This window comes from Lotus japonicus, chromosome 4, assembly GCF_012489685.1.
Source record: "Lotus japonicus ecotype B-129 chromosome 4, LjGifu_v1.2".
In the NCBI taxonomy this organism is placed as follows: domain Eukaryota; kingdom Viridiplantae; phylum Streptophyta; class Magnoliopsida; order Fabales; family Fabaceae; genus Lotus; species Lotus japonicus.
This window is the reverse complement of record NC_080044.1, coordinates 20,772,441-20,787,379: the sequence shown is the minus strand read 5'-3', so window position 1 is coordinate 20,787,379 and position 14,939 is coordinate 20,772,441. Positions and strand designations below refer to the sequence as shown.

The 14,939-nt window shown below is 40.3% G+C and overlaps 3 protein-coding genes across 3 annotated transcripts; 1 reads left to right on the top strand and 2 right to left on the bottom strand.

The window, feature by feature from the left end:
* Positions 1 to 176: 176 nt before the first annotated feature.
* On the bottom strand, positions 177 to 1,514 carry LOC130712461 (protein MAIN-LIKE 1-like). Its single transcript, XM_057562292.1, has 3 exons — positions 886 to 1,514; positions 267 to 804; positions 177 to 192 (listed from the first exon to the last, which is right to left on the bottom strand). The coding sequence occupies exons 1-3, from the start codon at positions 1,289 to 1,291 to the stop codon at positions 177 to 179; spliced, it is 960 nt and encodes a 319-aa protein (XP_057418275.1). The 5' UTR covers positions 1,292 to 1,514.
* Positions 1,345 to 2,243, bottom strand: LOC130712460 (uncharacterized). The gene is made up of 3 exons (XM_057562291.1): positions 2,220 to 2,243; positions 2,001 to 2,126; positions 1,345 to 1,857 (listed from the first exon to the last, which is right to left on the bottom strand). The coding sequence occupies exons 1-3, from the start codon at positions 2,241 to 2,243 to the stop codon at positions 1,345 to 1,347; spliced, it is 663 nt and encodes a 220-aa protein (XP_057418274.1).
* A 2,254-nt stretch (positions 2,244 to 4,497) lies between these two features.
* On the top strand, positions 4,498 to 13,310 carry LOC130710242 (uncharacterized). Its single transcript, XM_057559443.1, has 9 exons — positions 4,498 to 4,922; positions 5,021 to 5,082; positions 5,208 to 5,322; positions 5,419 to 5,542; positions 5,870 to 5,950; positions 6,373 to 6,714; positions 10,069 to 10,226; positions 10,317 to 11,140; positions 11,580 to 13,310. Exons 1-9 carry the CDS (start codon positions 4,570 to 4,572, stop codon positions 13,058 to 13,060), a joined length of 3,540 nt encoding a protein of 1,179 aa, XP_057415426.1. The 5' UTR covers positions 4,498 to 4,569; the 3' UTR covers positions 13,061 to 13,310.
* Positions 13,311 to 14,939: the final 1,629 nt, after the last annotated feature.

The following is a 14,939-nucleotide window of genomic DNA, read 5'->3' as shown; positions in this document are numbered from 1 at the left end:
CACAAAACCACAAATGCATAAAGAAAATTAAGTTCACACTTACCACAGCACTGAGATCGGCCCTACTCTCATCCGGGATGATGAACCGGTGAGATACACCGGTGTACCAGTCCAGGTAATCATCTACTGCCGCTCCATCCACTATACTAGGGACCCCCCCTGGAATCAAGTGTGGCTCATAATCCTGGTATGCTGCATCAACGACCTCCGCAGCAGAACTCATGCCCATCACAACAGATGGGTGTCGCGGGATAGGCTGCACGTACCCAAACTGCCGCATCACACGCTCAGGAAGATGAGGTCGCACGGCCGTCCGGATGGGAGTCCGGATGTAGCCTGAGTATAAAGCTCGGACGTCCAGCTCTCTGTGACTCCTGTGCTCCTCATACGGTGTCCATATGATGTCCTCTGCCGTCATCTCATCGAAGATTACTCGCCTCTCCATCAGTCCAGCATGCCCAGCCCGGGACTCCATCCACCTGCACGCTCTGGGCTGGTCCTCCGTGTACTCGGGGACCTCAATCCGCTGAATAATGGTGGGTGGGAAGTGCTCAAACACCCAAGCTACCAGGAGGGAAGAACAACCGCTCATCTGCTTGGTCTTCCTCCGTGAGGCATGACCAAGTGCATCATACAGTGTAGCTAGTGCAATGGCGCCCCACGCATACTCTGACACCCGATCAAGGTGCTGCAGCATGCCGATCCAATGGACAGAAGTGTAGTGTCCTCCACTCTTGTTCGCAAACAAGGTCGAGCCGAGGAGGTGAAGTAGCCACATCCGTGCTGCATGGTCATGCCGATGCTCTAAAGTACAACAAAGAAACCATTAATCATTTAATTCACATATAATAGTTGCAAATAAATTAAGTATACAGTACAACTAACCAGCAAGAGCCCTAGTGTAAAGAGTCTGCAAGAACCCGAATCGCAAGCCAATGGTCTTCACCGCCTTAAACTCCATGATGTAGTCCGTGGCTACCCCTCCTAAGAGCAGAACACAGGTCTCCGCTGCCTGTTCTCTGCTGGCCTGTCCGGGAGTATAAAACCTATCACCCATCGGCAAATGAAGTATAGATGACACGTCATCCAGGGTGATGGTCATCTCCCCGAATGGCATGTGGAAGCTGCTGGTATCCTCATGCCATCTCTCGACGAGGGCAGATAGAAGGGGTGTGTCTATCTCCAGATAGGTGCAACTGAAGAGCGGATAGAGTCCGGTCCCCTCCACACGCTGACGAACAGCGCTCATATCGTCTCCCTCGCCCTCACATGTCAGCTTTGCCAGCTTCATCCCAGCGCTGGCAAACTTCAACACACCTCTATCGGGGTAACGCGGGTCGGTGCCTATAATATGATGCCACAGACACGGCGCAACGTGATGTGGGTAACGGACCAACAGTGACAGATCATCAGGCCCCCTGGAAACGGTGCCTCTGTCTGGACTGGCACCTCATCCCGTCGTGCTCCAGCATCACCCTCAAGCTCCACACCAACCTCAGGCTCCACATCAACCTGAAGCTCCACATTAACCTCATGCTCCACATCAACCTCATGCTCACTCTCTGCCGAACTCTGAGGAGTCATCTGACGAGAAGGCGGAGAAGGCTCGGGAGTCGTCTGACGAGAAGGCTCAGGAATCATCTCACAAGGGTCTCGACGCTCCTCATTTGATGTCCCACCAACATCCTGGTCCTCACCAAATCTGCCTCTGACTCTACGAAAAGAAGCATGCAGCCGTCTGTGGCGATCCTCAACATCATCCGGGGCTGTGTGGCGATCCTCAACATCCTCCGTGGCATCATGGGAGCTCCCAGCAACATGTGATTTCCTGCGCCCTTGGCTCTTCCTCTTAGCCATCTATTAAAAAATAATACTCATCAGATAATTGTAAAAGTACCAATTGATGAGCTTTATAACTGAATATTCATGCAATCAGCTGAAAGCTAGAAGAAACTTAATATTCAAGAGGCTACATATATCAACCAAGACAGGTTATTTACCTCTGATAAAATGAACAGTGATTTCTGTTTGTTCTTTGATCCCAACTCTAATCTTTTCAACAGTTTCCTGATCAATGCTGCATGAGTAGCAAGGCCAATGTTTCTATTCAAATTAAAAAGCAGAAACTAAGATTATCAATAAACCAGTATATGTAAACCAGTATATGTAAATGCTATATGTAAACCAGTATATGTAAATAAAAAGAATATCTAACATACTTGATCAATAAGCATGTCTAGCATATTTAAGTACTGAAAAGAATAAACCAGTATATGTAAATGCTACTCAACTTGAAGATAGTTTTCTAAGAATGAAAACTGAAAGTACGGAGGGCAAAACATGTATCAAGTATGTTGAGGATGTTTAGATCTACTTTTCTTTAAACATGATCAATAGTAAAAGAAACAAACAGAAATGGAACAAAATTGATTATGACAGTTCACATATTAGATGTGAAACCTTAAGTAATATAAGTATAACCTATAGGATTCCAAAGAAAGAACATGGAGAATTAACAGAAAGAGCTAAACAAATGAAGATGTATAATTGAAAAAACTGAAGAAAATGGAGAATGAAATACTACCCAAGTTTTTTTCCTTCACAGAGAATCTCTTCTTTAATTCTTAAACAATCAATTGTACAGAATGAATCCCTACCTACCTTGATTTTCCAATCCTTTTGAATCCCCTTCTAGCTAACTATCTAATGGACTAACTAATTAACTTCACAATTATCACAATGACTCAGCAATTGGGGAATAGCACATTGCCATTATCAAAATGAGTACAGCCATATAAGGTTTTGAGGCTTTAGCAACTGAGGCAGTTAAGTTAGTTCAGTGTATTGAGATTTGAGACATTATTGTACAACTGCAATCACAGTGTATTAATTGCATCACCAAATCAACCTTGCTGATTCTCCGGTAAATTATCATTAATCAGTCTCTTAATGACAAATTCAAAGGCATTACAAAGTTCTTATCAATTGGGTTCATAGTCTTGTCCAGATTTTTTATTAACAAGTGAAATGTGTCAATGTCATGCAGGGGAGCTAGACAGGCAGAGAATAGGGTCATGAAGTTCTCAGGGACTACTGCTAAAGCAGCTGCTGCAGAAAGCTCTGAAGAAGGAGTTCCAAAGATTATACTAGTGTGTTTGTTTCATACTTTCATGTAATCAAAAAAAAAAAACTTCAATCAAATATAAATGAGGTTGAAATTGCATGTGTAATGTTGCCTTCACCTTATCTCATAAGTCCCTGACATTTGTATATTGTCATTATAAAAGAAAGAGTTTTAGTTTAAAAGAAAATCTAATAATGCAAAGCTTATAATTATAGCAGTTGGCAGAGCAGTAGGAAATCTTTTCTTCCATGAAAGCTTCTAATTCAAATGCATATTTTCTAATATAAGGGGGCAGAGCAGCAGGAAATCTTTTCTTCCATGAAAGCTTCTAATTCAAATGCATATTTTCTAATATAAGGGGGCAGAGCAGCAGGAAATCTTTTCTTCCATGAAAGCTTCTAATTCAAATGCATATTTTCTAATATAAGGGGGCAGAGCAGCAGCAAAAAAAAGGTACAAAGATATTACTCACGTATCATGAATGCATTAATGCTAACCAAGTTATTGGAAGAAGAGAATAACTTGGTTCAATTGACAGGTATACAGAAACAAAGTCAATGAGTGTATTCACTGCTATGTTGGAATGATCTTCATACTTCAGTTATAAACTATCTATATTAGATCAATAAGCATGAATCATTGACTAAAAAATAACATTGAATGTAACAGCAGTTTCATGTAACTTCAGTTATAAACTATCTATATTCACTGCTATGTTGGAGTTTCATGTATGTAACAGCAGTCCAAAACAAGCAGACCAAACCCAAGACTGCTCATGGCACCCCAAAATCCACAAAATTTCTTCCTCATCATAGCAGTTAAACCAAATCGCACCCCACACCCCACAATCCCTGAGAGTTAAAGCAAACCGCACCCCACAATGGTAATCTCAGCAGCATAAATCCCTAAACCCTAAACCAAACCGCACCCCACAATCCCCAAATCCCTAAAACCCCAAATAACAACCTCATCCCCAAACCGCACCAAACTATTCGAATTCCAAACCCTAACATACGAATTGAATTGAATACAACAACTAGATGATGAAGAAGATGAAGGCTCTTACCTCTACCGGAGCACCGTTCCAGGAGCCCGTTCCAGTTGACGAAGATGATGAAGGTTTGGAGGGGGAAAATCGCGAGAGCTTCGGAAATGAGAGACTAAGAAGGGTTTCGGAATGAAAGGTTTCGGAATGAAATGGGATTGACCGTGTTTTGTTTTAATACTAACAGCATTCGGAACTGTTCCTTCCGAATCATTTAGGAATACCGGAATCCGAAAGCCTACGGATATTGTTGTTCCGAAAATAAACACGCAGGGACATTATGGTATTTTCCCACACTTAAGTGGGGTGGCATTTCTAAGCCCTGGGGTGCCAAATCCAGGGCTCGTTGCTGCAGTGCTGTTCTGTGCTTGTTCACTGAGTCGGATCCGATCTAAAGAAAATGGAAGAGTATCCGGAAGAGTTACGCACTCCGCCGGTGACACTGGTGTCCATGGTGGGTTGCCCCGACCTCCACCCTCTCATTTCCACCTTTCTCCTCTCACAACAACCGCCCATCAACACCCTCGCCCTCCCCGATCTCTCCAAAATCCACCTCTTCCACAAGAAGAACGACCCCGACGCCGCCGCCGCCATGCCACCACCCTCCTCACCCTTCGGCATCTTGAAACGCGATTGGTTCCTCAAACACCGCACCAAGATCCCCGCCGTCCTCGCCGCTCTCTTCCCCTCTCACCTCCTCCTCGCTGACCCCGCTCAATGGCTCCAACTCTGCTCCGATCTCGATTCCATCAAGTAACCACCACTCTCTCCCTCTCTCTCTCTCTCTCTCTCTCTCTCTCTCTCTCTCTTCCTTCAATTCCATTCAACGATGCTCCGTTTCGTGCTTTCAGGTCTGTGATTCGTGGCAGGAACATCAAGCTAGTTGTTGTTGTCGTCCACACCAATCCACAGGGTGAGCTAGAAAACCTTAGGAATGTACTATTTGATTTTTATTTTTGAATTTTTGCTGTTGCGATTGATAGTTGAATAGCTAAGGGTGTGAGTGATGGTTATGTGATTGAGGGTTTTCGGTTGCAGATGAGATCAGTGAAGATAAAATGATTGCGTTACGAAAGCGAGCTGAATTAGAAGCTAAGTATGTGGTTGTGTTGAATCCCAATGACGATTCTGAGCTTCAACTCTCTCTCAACAGGCATGTACTGTTATATTGGAAACTTGTATGCATTTATTTATTTTTGCCTGTAAGATAAGACAGCAACATTGTTAACTTTTCTGTTTTTGGATGCAGGCTTGCGAATACGTTTTCGGAGTTAGCTGGTGCGTATTACAGAGAAGAAGGAAGGAGGGTTAAACAGCGGATTGAGAAGAAGAATGTCAGCTCGGTTGAATTGATTGTTCGCTACTGCTTCAAAGTACGGATCCTTTCTTACTTTTTTTGTTTATTTTTGTCTGTGCCAATCAACTGCGGTTCTGTATAGTTCTATGCTGTTTCTGAATTCTGTTAAGTGTTGTTAATTCCAGAAAGGTGCATGCATCCTCTAAGTTATAGTCATTTTTAGAAGTAATAGTTTTTTTTAAAAGCACAAATTAGTTGATACGAGAATTAGATTGGTCGTGCTTTCTGATGGCTGGTGCTTTTTGACTTTCTTAAGCCGCGTGTAAACTTTTCAAGTGTGCATAATTTATATTTTTATCAGAATAAGTTTTGCTTTATTTATCTGGATGCCATGAATTGCTAGGTTGCTGTATATGCAGAATTTCGATGTGACTGGGCTGAAGCGTTGAAATTTTATGAGGAGGCCTATCACACACTGCGAGAGGTACGGGTAGATATTTTATAAATTTGTGTTCTATTTATCTAAATGTATTTCACAATTTATGATATATCCCTTCCTAGAGGCTAGAGTGCAGAGTCTATTATTGGTGTAATGTGTTCCCCCTGTCTGTTGGTTAAGTCAATTAGTCTAGGAAAAACTTATCATTATGCCTAATATTTTGCTCTTAGAAGTCAGAGCCTTGTGAGGAGCATTTTTTCACATCCCTCTAAGAGCATTTGTAGCAATAGGTTTTGTACATATGGCTAGCATGTGCAATTCTATTGAATTTTCCCTAATTCTTTTAGACTCTGGAAAATTCTTATACGGTCTCACCGTATGATTTCCAGTGACTTAAAAAGTTGCTTGTGTTCAAACTTTTGTAAGCTTAATTGTCACGTGCATTTTCTGTTCATATTACACTACAGATAGTTGGAGTGACAACAAGGTTACCCCCAGTGCAACGCTTAGTTGAGATAAAATCTATTTCAGAGCAATTGCATTTCAAGATATCAACATTGTTACTGCATAGTGGAAAGGTTACAGAAGCAGTGACGTGGTTCCGCCAACACAAGAATACATATAAAAGGCTTGTTGGTGCTCCCGAAGCAACATTTCTTCACTTGGAGTGGATGAGTAGACAGTTCTTGGTATTTGGTGAGTTGTTGGAGACAAGTTCAAAAACCACTCAAAGCCTTTTGCCTGTTATTCTAGCCTCTTCATCCAAACCTCTGACTGAGTGGGAGTATTATCCTGCTTATTACTACCAAGTGAGCACCTTTCTTTAACTATCTAGCTTGCTCACATATTGAGAAAGGCATATGACTTCACCATTTATATTAGTTTTCACCAAAATAGCTTTCAAGTATTGAGATTCCAATTTTAGTCTGAAACTTTTTTGCATTGTAATAAATGATCCAAAAGTGAAATCCATGCATGATAGCATTATGTGAATAATAATGTTAAGCTAACCATTATATTGACATTTTCTAGAAAGTTGGTTCCCTTTGACATTATTCAAATTGGAATCTGCATGACCTTTATTCGAAAGGAAAGTAGAAGTGGAAAGTAAATGCCTTGGTGATATCTTTTAGATAGTTACGTTTTCATTATAATTAGTTTATTTGGATCTACTAAAAGTTCAAATCAATATTGTGAATATATAAAATTATCCAATAAAAGCTAGTGTTTGAACAATATTTTGATAGAGTAAGAGTTCTTGTTGATTATTGAGCAGACTGGAATTCCTGTCAGCATATTTCTTAGGTCTGCCAAGTTTGCCTTCCTTCACAATTGATTTAAACATTTATGTTTGGTTTAGCTTTATGCAATATCAATAAATCCATTTAATTAATGTTTTGGATTTCTTGTGTACTTGTGAACAACAACAACAACAACAACAACAACAACAACAACAAAAATAAAGTCTTTATCCCCCCAGCTGAGGTTAGCTGTATGGATTGTTATGCTCTGTCAAAATCTAAATTTCAGAATGATCCCCCTTATTCCCCTCACATTCTCCTTATAGGAATGTAACTAACCAAATGACTTAACAGCCTAACACACAGGCTGTAACATTGGCCCCATTAATTCAGGCCCCCTAACAACTAAATCTAGGATTCCTCTTACATAGGCCTTGGCCCTATATCATTCCCTTTCTTATTTTTTCTATGTTACACCTTATGAGTAGGTGGTCTATTTCTATTTTCTACAAATTAGTTGATAGAACTGGACAAGAAAACAGGAAAGAAAAGAGAGAAATTCTCTTGCAAAGAATGAAAATGATGTATAACTTCTGACTTTGGAGAGGTCAGAAACTCTCCTTACACTACATGACTAATCTCAGAATATCTCCCTGATTCCCCCCACATTCCTCTTATGGGGTGGTTTGGGAGCTGGTTTTTGGAGGGAAATGGAGGGGATGGCTTACTTTTTATTTTCAAATAAATAGTATCTAATTTTATATTTTTTGAAAATAAAATCCATGAAATGATAAATTAGTATAAATATAATACACTAACTTTCTTAATTATTATATATATGATATAATTCTCTTAATTTGAAAATAAAAAGTAAGCAGTCTCCCTTTCCCTCCAAAAACCATCTCACAAACTACCCCTATAGGAATGTAATTATGTAACTAACTGACTTAACTGCCTAATGACTGCCTGTTACATTGGCCCATTAATTCAGGCCCACTAACAATTAACTCTAAGTTTCCTATTACATAGGCCTTGGCCCAATATCATTCCCTTTCTTATTTCTTCTATGATACACCTGGTGAATAGGTGGTCTATTTCTATCAGTTTTCATTAACATTCTGGTCGGAACCTGTTATCTTATTAGAAAGAAATAAGGATAAACCGCAATTACAAATCTAGATTCTAGAACCCTGCAAAACTTGAGGGTTTGAAATGCTCCTACCCAGAGGCCCTAATACTCATACTTCTTTGGTTTGTTTACTCAAATATGGTGTTAGAACATTTAAAGATTAACTAAAATGAATTTTCAAAACTTGAGGGTTTGAAATGCGGCCCTAATTTTCAATATTTCTGATTTAAAGATACTCCAGGTGGTTTTTGGTAAATCAGATGACCTTTTACAAACCACAAACAAGAACTGAGGAGTAGTATGAGAGATAGAAAGGAAAGAAAACCTTTTATTGACGTCTGAAATTTGAACAGAAAAAAGGAGATAATTCTCCTTCCAAGGGTATTTCTTTCCTACAACAGAGCAAACACTCAGTTCCCAAAAGCTAACTGTTCAGAATGAGTTTTATACATACCTCCTAATTAAGCTAACCCCGTAACCAATTCTGTAACTAACCACTCATAACCAACTGTTAGTAGTTGTGTACTTGTGTGAGCATAACTACTTTGCCCTGTTTTCCTTTTCTGTTGTCCTGGGTCCTATCAGATAACCTTGGTTCTTGTATATCCCATAGTTATGACTTAACTTGCTTGTTATTATTTTTCTCAAGAGCGAGTTTGGTCTCTATCAATCCTCTGATTTATTTATAAACTTTCTTATGTTCTCTTGATGGGTTTAACTTTAGAGAACATTATGGATAACATGGGAGGAAGAGAATGCTGCAATGAAACTCTCCGAAAATCAGGGGAAGGGAAATGAAGGATTGTTATTAACCCTCCAAGATCATCAAGCATTATAAAAACTGACTATGCTACTATAATAACCTTTTTAATATTTCTAATTTCATTGTTAATGTAGAACTGCAAATTTTAGTTTATTAATAAACTAATAAAATGTGTTGTGATTACTTTTTTTAACTCTGTTTCCTGCCCCTTGTTCATTTTTGTTAGATAATGTGGAAAATATCTGAATCCTTGTTAGAATTTGGGCTACTAACTAACTCAAAGTTATCTCACGGAATGAGGATTACTCAACCCTTATAAAAACTTCCTAACCATATCTCTAGTCTTTGTGGGATCTCAAACGTCCCCCTCATGCCTAGAATTGTACATTTGGAGCATGGTGTGGAAAAATGAACATTTGCAAGTGGCCCAATATTAGATCAATAAGCTCCAATACCATATCATTAACCAACTATCTTTAAGCTATTGACTGAAGACACATGAATGGTTATTTATTATATTTGTAATGTTCTCCCTCACACAAGAGCCATTTGGGCTTTAAGCATGGATATTGCACATACCTTATGCTGAAATTTAATTTTGTAGTAGAATAAAATGGGTGGTAAGGATCGAACTCTAGACGAATTATCATAGAAGCTTAGTTACTATGTCAAATTTTGGGCTAGGCCTAACTCGACCCCTTAAGTTATATAAGATCTACTCGACGATATCTCTTGTCTGTTGTATCTCAACAATATTGATCATGAATATCTTAGATTATTTCTTAGGATTGGGCTCCATATCTTACGAGCAACATCTATTTGGCTATATCATGTTATGGGAAACTGTGTTAAATATCTTGTCTTGCTTTGGTGACTTAAGCATACACATATTGGTGTGTTTGCAGATACTTGGGTGCTTCTATGGGTATCTGATATGTTATCTTTACCTGTCTGTGTGTGCTAAGTTGTTTTGTGAATCAGTTTGTGTGTTATAAACTTAACTGGTAATCTTGATTCATTTGTGAGACAGTTAGCTGCACAGTACATGAGTGAGAAGAGGTCAGCTCTAGAACTTACAATCGTTATGTCAGTAACTTCCAACGAAATTGATAGCATTGCTGATTCAGTAGTTCCTTCTGCATATGTGGGTCAGTTTGCTCAGTTACTTGAGCAAGGAGATATGCTACCGTAAGTCTTAATTGATTGTAATTTGTAAATAAGTTTATGTTATGCATTATATCATCTTTTAGAATTATTGTTTTTCATTTGGATTTGCAGTCTCACTGATGAAGTGTACACCCGATATGCTGTTTCTGAAGGAAAAAGGTTCCGGGATTCACTTGAAATCATTGCTCTTCTTAAAAAAGCATATGAATCGTACAGTAGCTTTAAAAGTCAGAGGATGAGCTCTTTTTGCGGGTTCCAAATGGCCAAAGAATATTTTGCTGAAGGTGATATTGGTAATGCCAAGCAGATTTTTGATAATATTGCTAGCCTATACAGAAAAGAGGGATGGGTAACTTTGTTATGGGATGTCCTGGGTTACTTGCGAGAGTGCTCGCGGAAAAATGGTACTATTAAAGATTTTATTGAGTATTCCCTTGAAATGGCTGCACTCCCGATATTATTTGATACTGGTGTCCAGAGAGACAGTGGTCCAGCTGGTCCTGCAAATCCACAGCAAAGAGAAAATGTACACAACGAAGCTTTTCAGCTTGTCAGTAAAGCTCCTGAGTTGGCAACAAATGAACACTCTAGTAATTTCAAGTTCACTGGAGATGAATCACTTCAGCTTGAGGTTGATCTTGTCAGTCCTCTAAGGCTGGTGATGCTTGCATCTGTTGCTTTCCATGAACAGACAATCAAGCCTGGGGCATCGACTTTGATTACAGTGTCACTTCTTTCCCACTTACCCCTTACAGTAGAGATTGAACGATTAGAAATCCAGTTCAACCAGTCTCACTGTAATTTCTTCATTGCAAGTGCCCAAAAACCTCGATCAGTAGAAGTTAGTGGTATTCAGCAGCACCGGACGGAGACAGCACCTTCCCTTTCACTTGAACCAAACAAATGGCTAAGGTTAACCTATGACATCCAGTCTGGTAAGTCAGTTACTCCCAACAAATTTACTTTTTCCAGTTAGCAGTCAAGTTCATTCATTACACGTTATAATGTTCCTATAACAACATAACCCAGGCATGTTACATTTCAAACATTCTATATTATCTTACCCTCCCCACCCTAGAACTTGTGATATTGCACAACCAACTTCTATTTAGTTTTGCTTTTGCTAGTAACAATGGGATGATTGTTTCTGAATTGTATGATTGGTGTTATCTCTCTTCCAAAATTGGTATGAATTTATCATACTCCTATCCGATCAAAATATGGCTATTATCTTGTTTCAGAAGTATGGTCAATGGCTCTATGCCTAACTTAGTGTCCACCTTGACTCATGCATATCATTTACTATTTGAAGCATTGCTTTAATTGTGTCCATTATTTGTAGATTTTGATTTGAGTTACTGTATGGTTTTCTAGGTCAAAGTGGAAAACTCGAATGCCTATCTGTTATTGCAAAAATTGGATCACACTTCACAATCTGCTGCAGAGCTGAAAGCCCTGCATCATTGGATAGTTTACCTCTCAGGACATTGGAGGACTGCATACAAACTGTTCCAATGAAAGATCCAATTCTTGTGTTCTCTGGTCAGAAGTATACCCAAGTTGAAGAACCAGACCCGCAGGTTGATCTGTTTCTTGATGCCTCTGGTCCTGCATTGGTGGGTGAGATTTTCTTGGTACCTGTAACGTTGGTCTCCAAAGGCCATGATGTCTGCTCTGGTGAGTTGAAGATTAATCTTGTGGATGTGAAGGGAGGAGGCTTGTTTAGTCCGAGGGACTCCGAGCCATACTCTACGGATAGTCATCATGTCCAGCTGCTGGGTATATCTGGACCAGAAGGGCAAGATGATTCTCAGTTAGATCCTGACAATATAAAGAAAATACAACAATCGTTTGGATTAATTTCAGTTCCCTTTCTTAAAAATGGAGACTCTTGGTTGTGCAAATTAGAAATCAAGTGGCACCGACCAAAACCTATTATGCTCTATGTATCTTTGGGTTATACTCCATATCGTGGTGAATCAAATTCACAGATGGTCCATGTCCACAGAAACTTGCAAATTGAAGGGCACACTGCAATTGTTCTTAACCATCGTTATTTGATGCCATTCAGACGAGATCCATTGTTACTTTCTGAGAACAAGCAAGCCTCCGAGTCTGATCAGTCAGAGTCACTCCCCTTGAACCAAAATACTGTGCTCATCGTTAGTGCAAAGAACTGCACTGAGTTGCCATTAAGGTTAAAGGCAATTTCCATAGAAGTAGAGGATGATGTTGAAAGGACATGCTCTATTCAACATGGAAATGAGGAGCTTTCAAACTCTGCACTACTTGTTCCTGGAGAAGAGTTCAAGAAGGTATTCTCAGTCAGTTCCAATATGAACATTTCAAAGCTCAAACCAACTGTGTGTTTGAGATGGAGGAGGGACTTCGGGGTTGAAGAGCAGTCTGCTTCTACCCCAACATTGTCTTGGGTTGTCACTACACAAAAGCTGCCAGATATGAATGTGGAGTTACCGCCATTAATTGTGAGTTTAGAATGCCCTCCTTATGCCATCCTGGGAGATCCCTTCACATACTATATTAGAATCTTGAACCAGACACCGTTACTGCAAGAAGTCAAATACTCACTGGGAGACTCACAAAGTTTTGTATTATGTGGGTATCATAATGACACTGTGTATGTTCTTCCCAAATCTGAGCAGATTCTCAGCTACAAACTTGTTCCACTTGCCTCCGGCATGCAACAGTTACCCAAATTTTCCATGACTTCAGTGAGATACTCAGCAGCGTATCAGCCTTCTATTTCTTCTAATTCTGTTTTTGTTTTCCCTTCTAAGCCTCATTTCAAGACTGCAGCCTTTATGAACAGGGTGGAATCAGTTGCTATTGAATAAATGTTGTTCATCATCATTTTTTCCCCTAATCATGTAATCTCCCCCCCCCCCATCTCTCTCCTGTGTTTGGGAGAGAGTCCAGACATTATAATTTTGGATTCTTTGTTACTAGCACCATGGCCCGATATAGCAAGTTTAACACTTCAAGATTATGTTCTTTGATAGGTATACATCAACACTAAAGCTTCGGCATTTTATGTGATATCTTACTCTAACCTATGTTGCATGTGATGATTTTGGTGTTTGATTTTTCACTGGTGTAATGAATTTTACTCCACTAGTATGAGATGAGTGTGCTTTTCAGAAGGTCTGGAAAATGTTAATTGTTGAGATTTTGATTATTGTGCGTATGTGATTAGACGAGTCAAGTTAAATCACTTACGGAGTGTTCATTGAGTGTTGTTGGAAGGTGAATGTCTCTTGTGATGGTTGAGTGTTGTTGGAAGGTGAATGTCTCTTGTGATGGTTGGGTAAGATACGAGTCAAGTTAAATCACTTACGGAGTGTTCATTGAGTGTTGTTGGAAGGTGAATGTCTCTTGTGATGGTTGGGTAAGATTCTGTTGTGAGCAACGCTCAGGAGGGGGACCAGCGAAGGGACTCCAACGCCAAAGTCATAGAGCAGGAGTTGGCAGGGATGGACGAGTTAGAAAGGAGTGAATAGTGTGTATGTCTATGTGCTTGGGTTGGATGGTCCTTGGGGTGTTTATGTGATGTGATGATGCTCTCAAGCTCCACGTCTGCTCCTTGGGCATGGGGATTGACCCTTGATGGGGCATGTGTGATGTGACATAAACGACTTCAGAGCAATGCTAGACTCGCTTGCGTACATGGTCAGGGAGTGAGAGATCCCCACTGGGTTATCTTTGCGACAACGATTGGGATCTGAGTGGGTTATGAGCCAGCCTTATTGTTCGTTCCCATTGCTCTTGGGTCTTTATGTGGTTTGGTGGGCCTTGTCATGATAGGGTTCTAAAGATCCTTGGTGTGGGATGTTGATGGTAACTGTTCTGTACTAGGGAGTTCTGACGTCGGAAACTGACAGAAAGTAAACCCTAGCAGAGTGCTAAAAATATCACAAAAGGAATATTCTCATTAAATGTTTGAAAGGTACTTTTTACAAGGGGTTGACCTCTCCTTTTATAGAGGGAATGATCATAACATGGACTGTCACTGTACTTGGGCCTGACAACCGGGGCCCAAGCCTCTATACATATAAGACAAAACTAAAGGAATCTTCCAGCTGGCGCGTGGACCCATCCAGGAGACGGGCGGGCTTCGACGTTGTTCCAAATCCACGCCATGGCTGCTTTCGTTCATCTAAATGCTTGATTTGGGCGGGAATAAGGGATACTTATATCCCGCCCAGTCCACATGCCCCCAAGACATGAGGCTTAAGTAAGTTGAGTCGAAATGTCTTTATACGTTGCTTCGTCGCCTACCTTTATCATTTACTTCGTTCTTCTGATAATTGTGTCGCCGTTCTTTCATTTGTGTAGGTGTCCCGCCCAGTCCACATGCCCCCCAAGACATGAGACTTAGGTTCCTTGAGTCGAGACGTCTTTACAGTATATCGTCATTCTTTGTAGTCATGGGTCTGTCGTCACATTCTTGCTTATGAATTCCCGCCATTTTCATGCTCCTTTATATGTCGCCATTTTTTATCTTTGTCGATATCTCGCCGTTATCACACCTGTCAAACACGTCTTTTCAACTGACGCATGTATCCTTCTTTTCCGGGATTTTGCTATCATTTGCCATAAATGCAGTTGTGCCTCTCGAGGAGTTACGTCTTTTCGTTTCATACCTTTTCAAATTTCAAACCCACGATCCCACGATCCTTCGCAGTCTTTCCCACTCATTCTCTCTCTTCCTTTTTC

What these genes read in the sequence shown, in the direction of transcription:
- LOC130712461 (XM_057562292.1), bottom strand. Translation starts at nt 1,291, where the DNA reads ATGAAGCTGGCAAAGCTGACATGTGAGGGCGAGGGAGACGATATGAGC. An exon ending in TTACACTAGGGCTCTTGCTG is followed by an intron (nt 805 to 885) that starts GTTAGTTGTACT and finishes GTTGTACTTTAG; the next exon opens with AGCATCGGCATGACCATGCA.
- LOC130712460 (XM_057562291.1), bottom strand. Translation starts at nt 2,243, where the DNA reads ATGCTAGACATGCTTATTGATCAA. An exon ending in TAGACATGCTTATTGATCAA is followed by an intron (nt 2,127 to 2,219) that starts GTATGTTAGATA and finishes TGATAATCTTAG; the next exon opens with TTTCTGCTTTTTAATTTGAA. An exon ending in CACTGTTCATTTTATCAGAG is followed by an intron (nt 1,858 to 2,000) that starts GTAAATAACCTG and finishes ATTTTTTAATAG; the next exon opens with ATGGCTAAGAGGAAGAGCCA.
- LOC130710242 (XM_057559443.1), top strand. Translation starts at nt 4,570, where the DNA reads ATGGAAGAGTATCCGGAAGAGTTACGCACTCCGCCGGTGACACTGGTG. An exon ending in CCTATCACACACTGCGAGAG is followed by an intron (nt 5,951 to 6,372) that starts GTACGGGTAGAT and finishes ATTACACTACAG; the next exon opens with ATAGTTGGAGTGACAACAAG. An exon ending in GAGCAAGGAGATATGCTACC is followed by an intron (nt 10,227 to 10,316) that starts GTAAGTCTTAAT and finishes TTGGATTTGCAG; the next exon opens with TCTCACTGATGAAGTGTACA.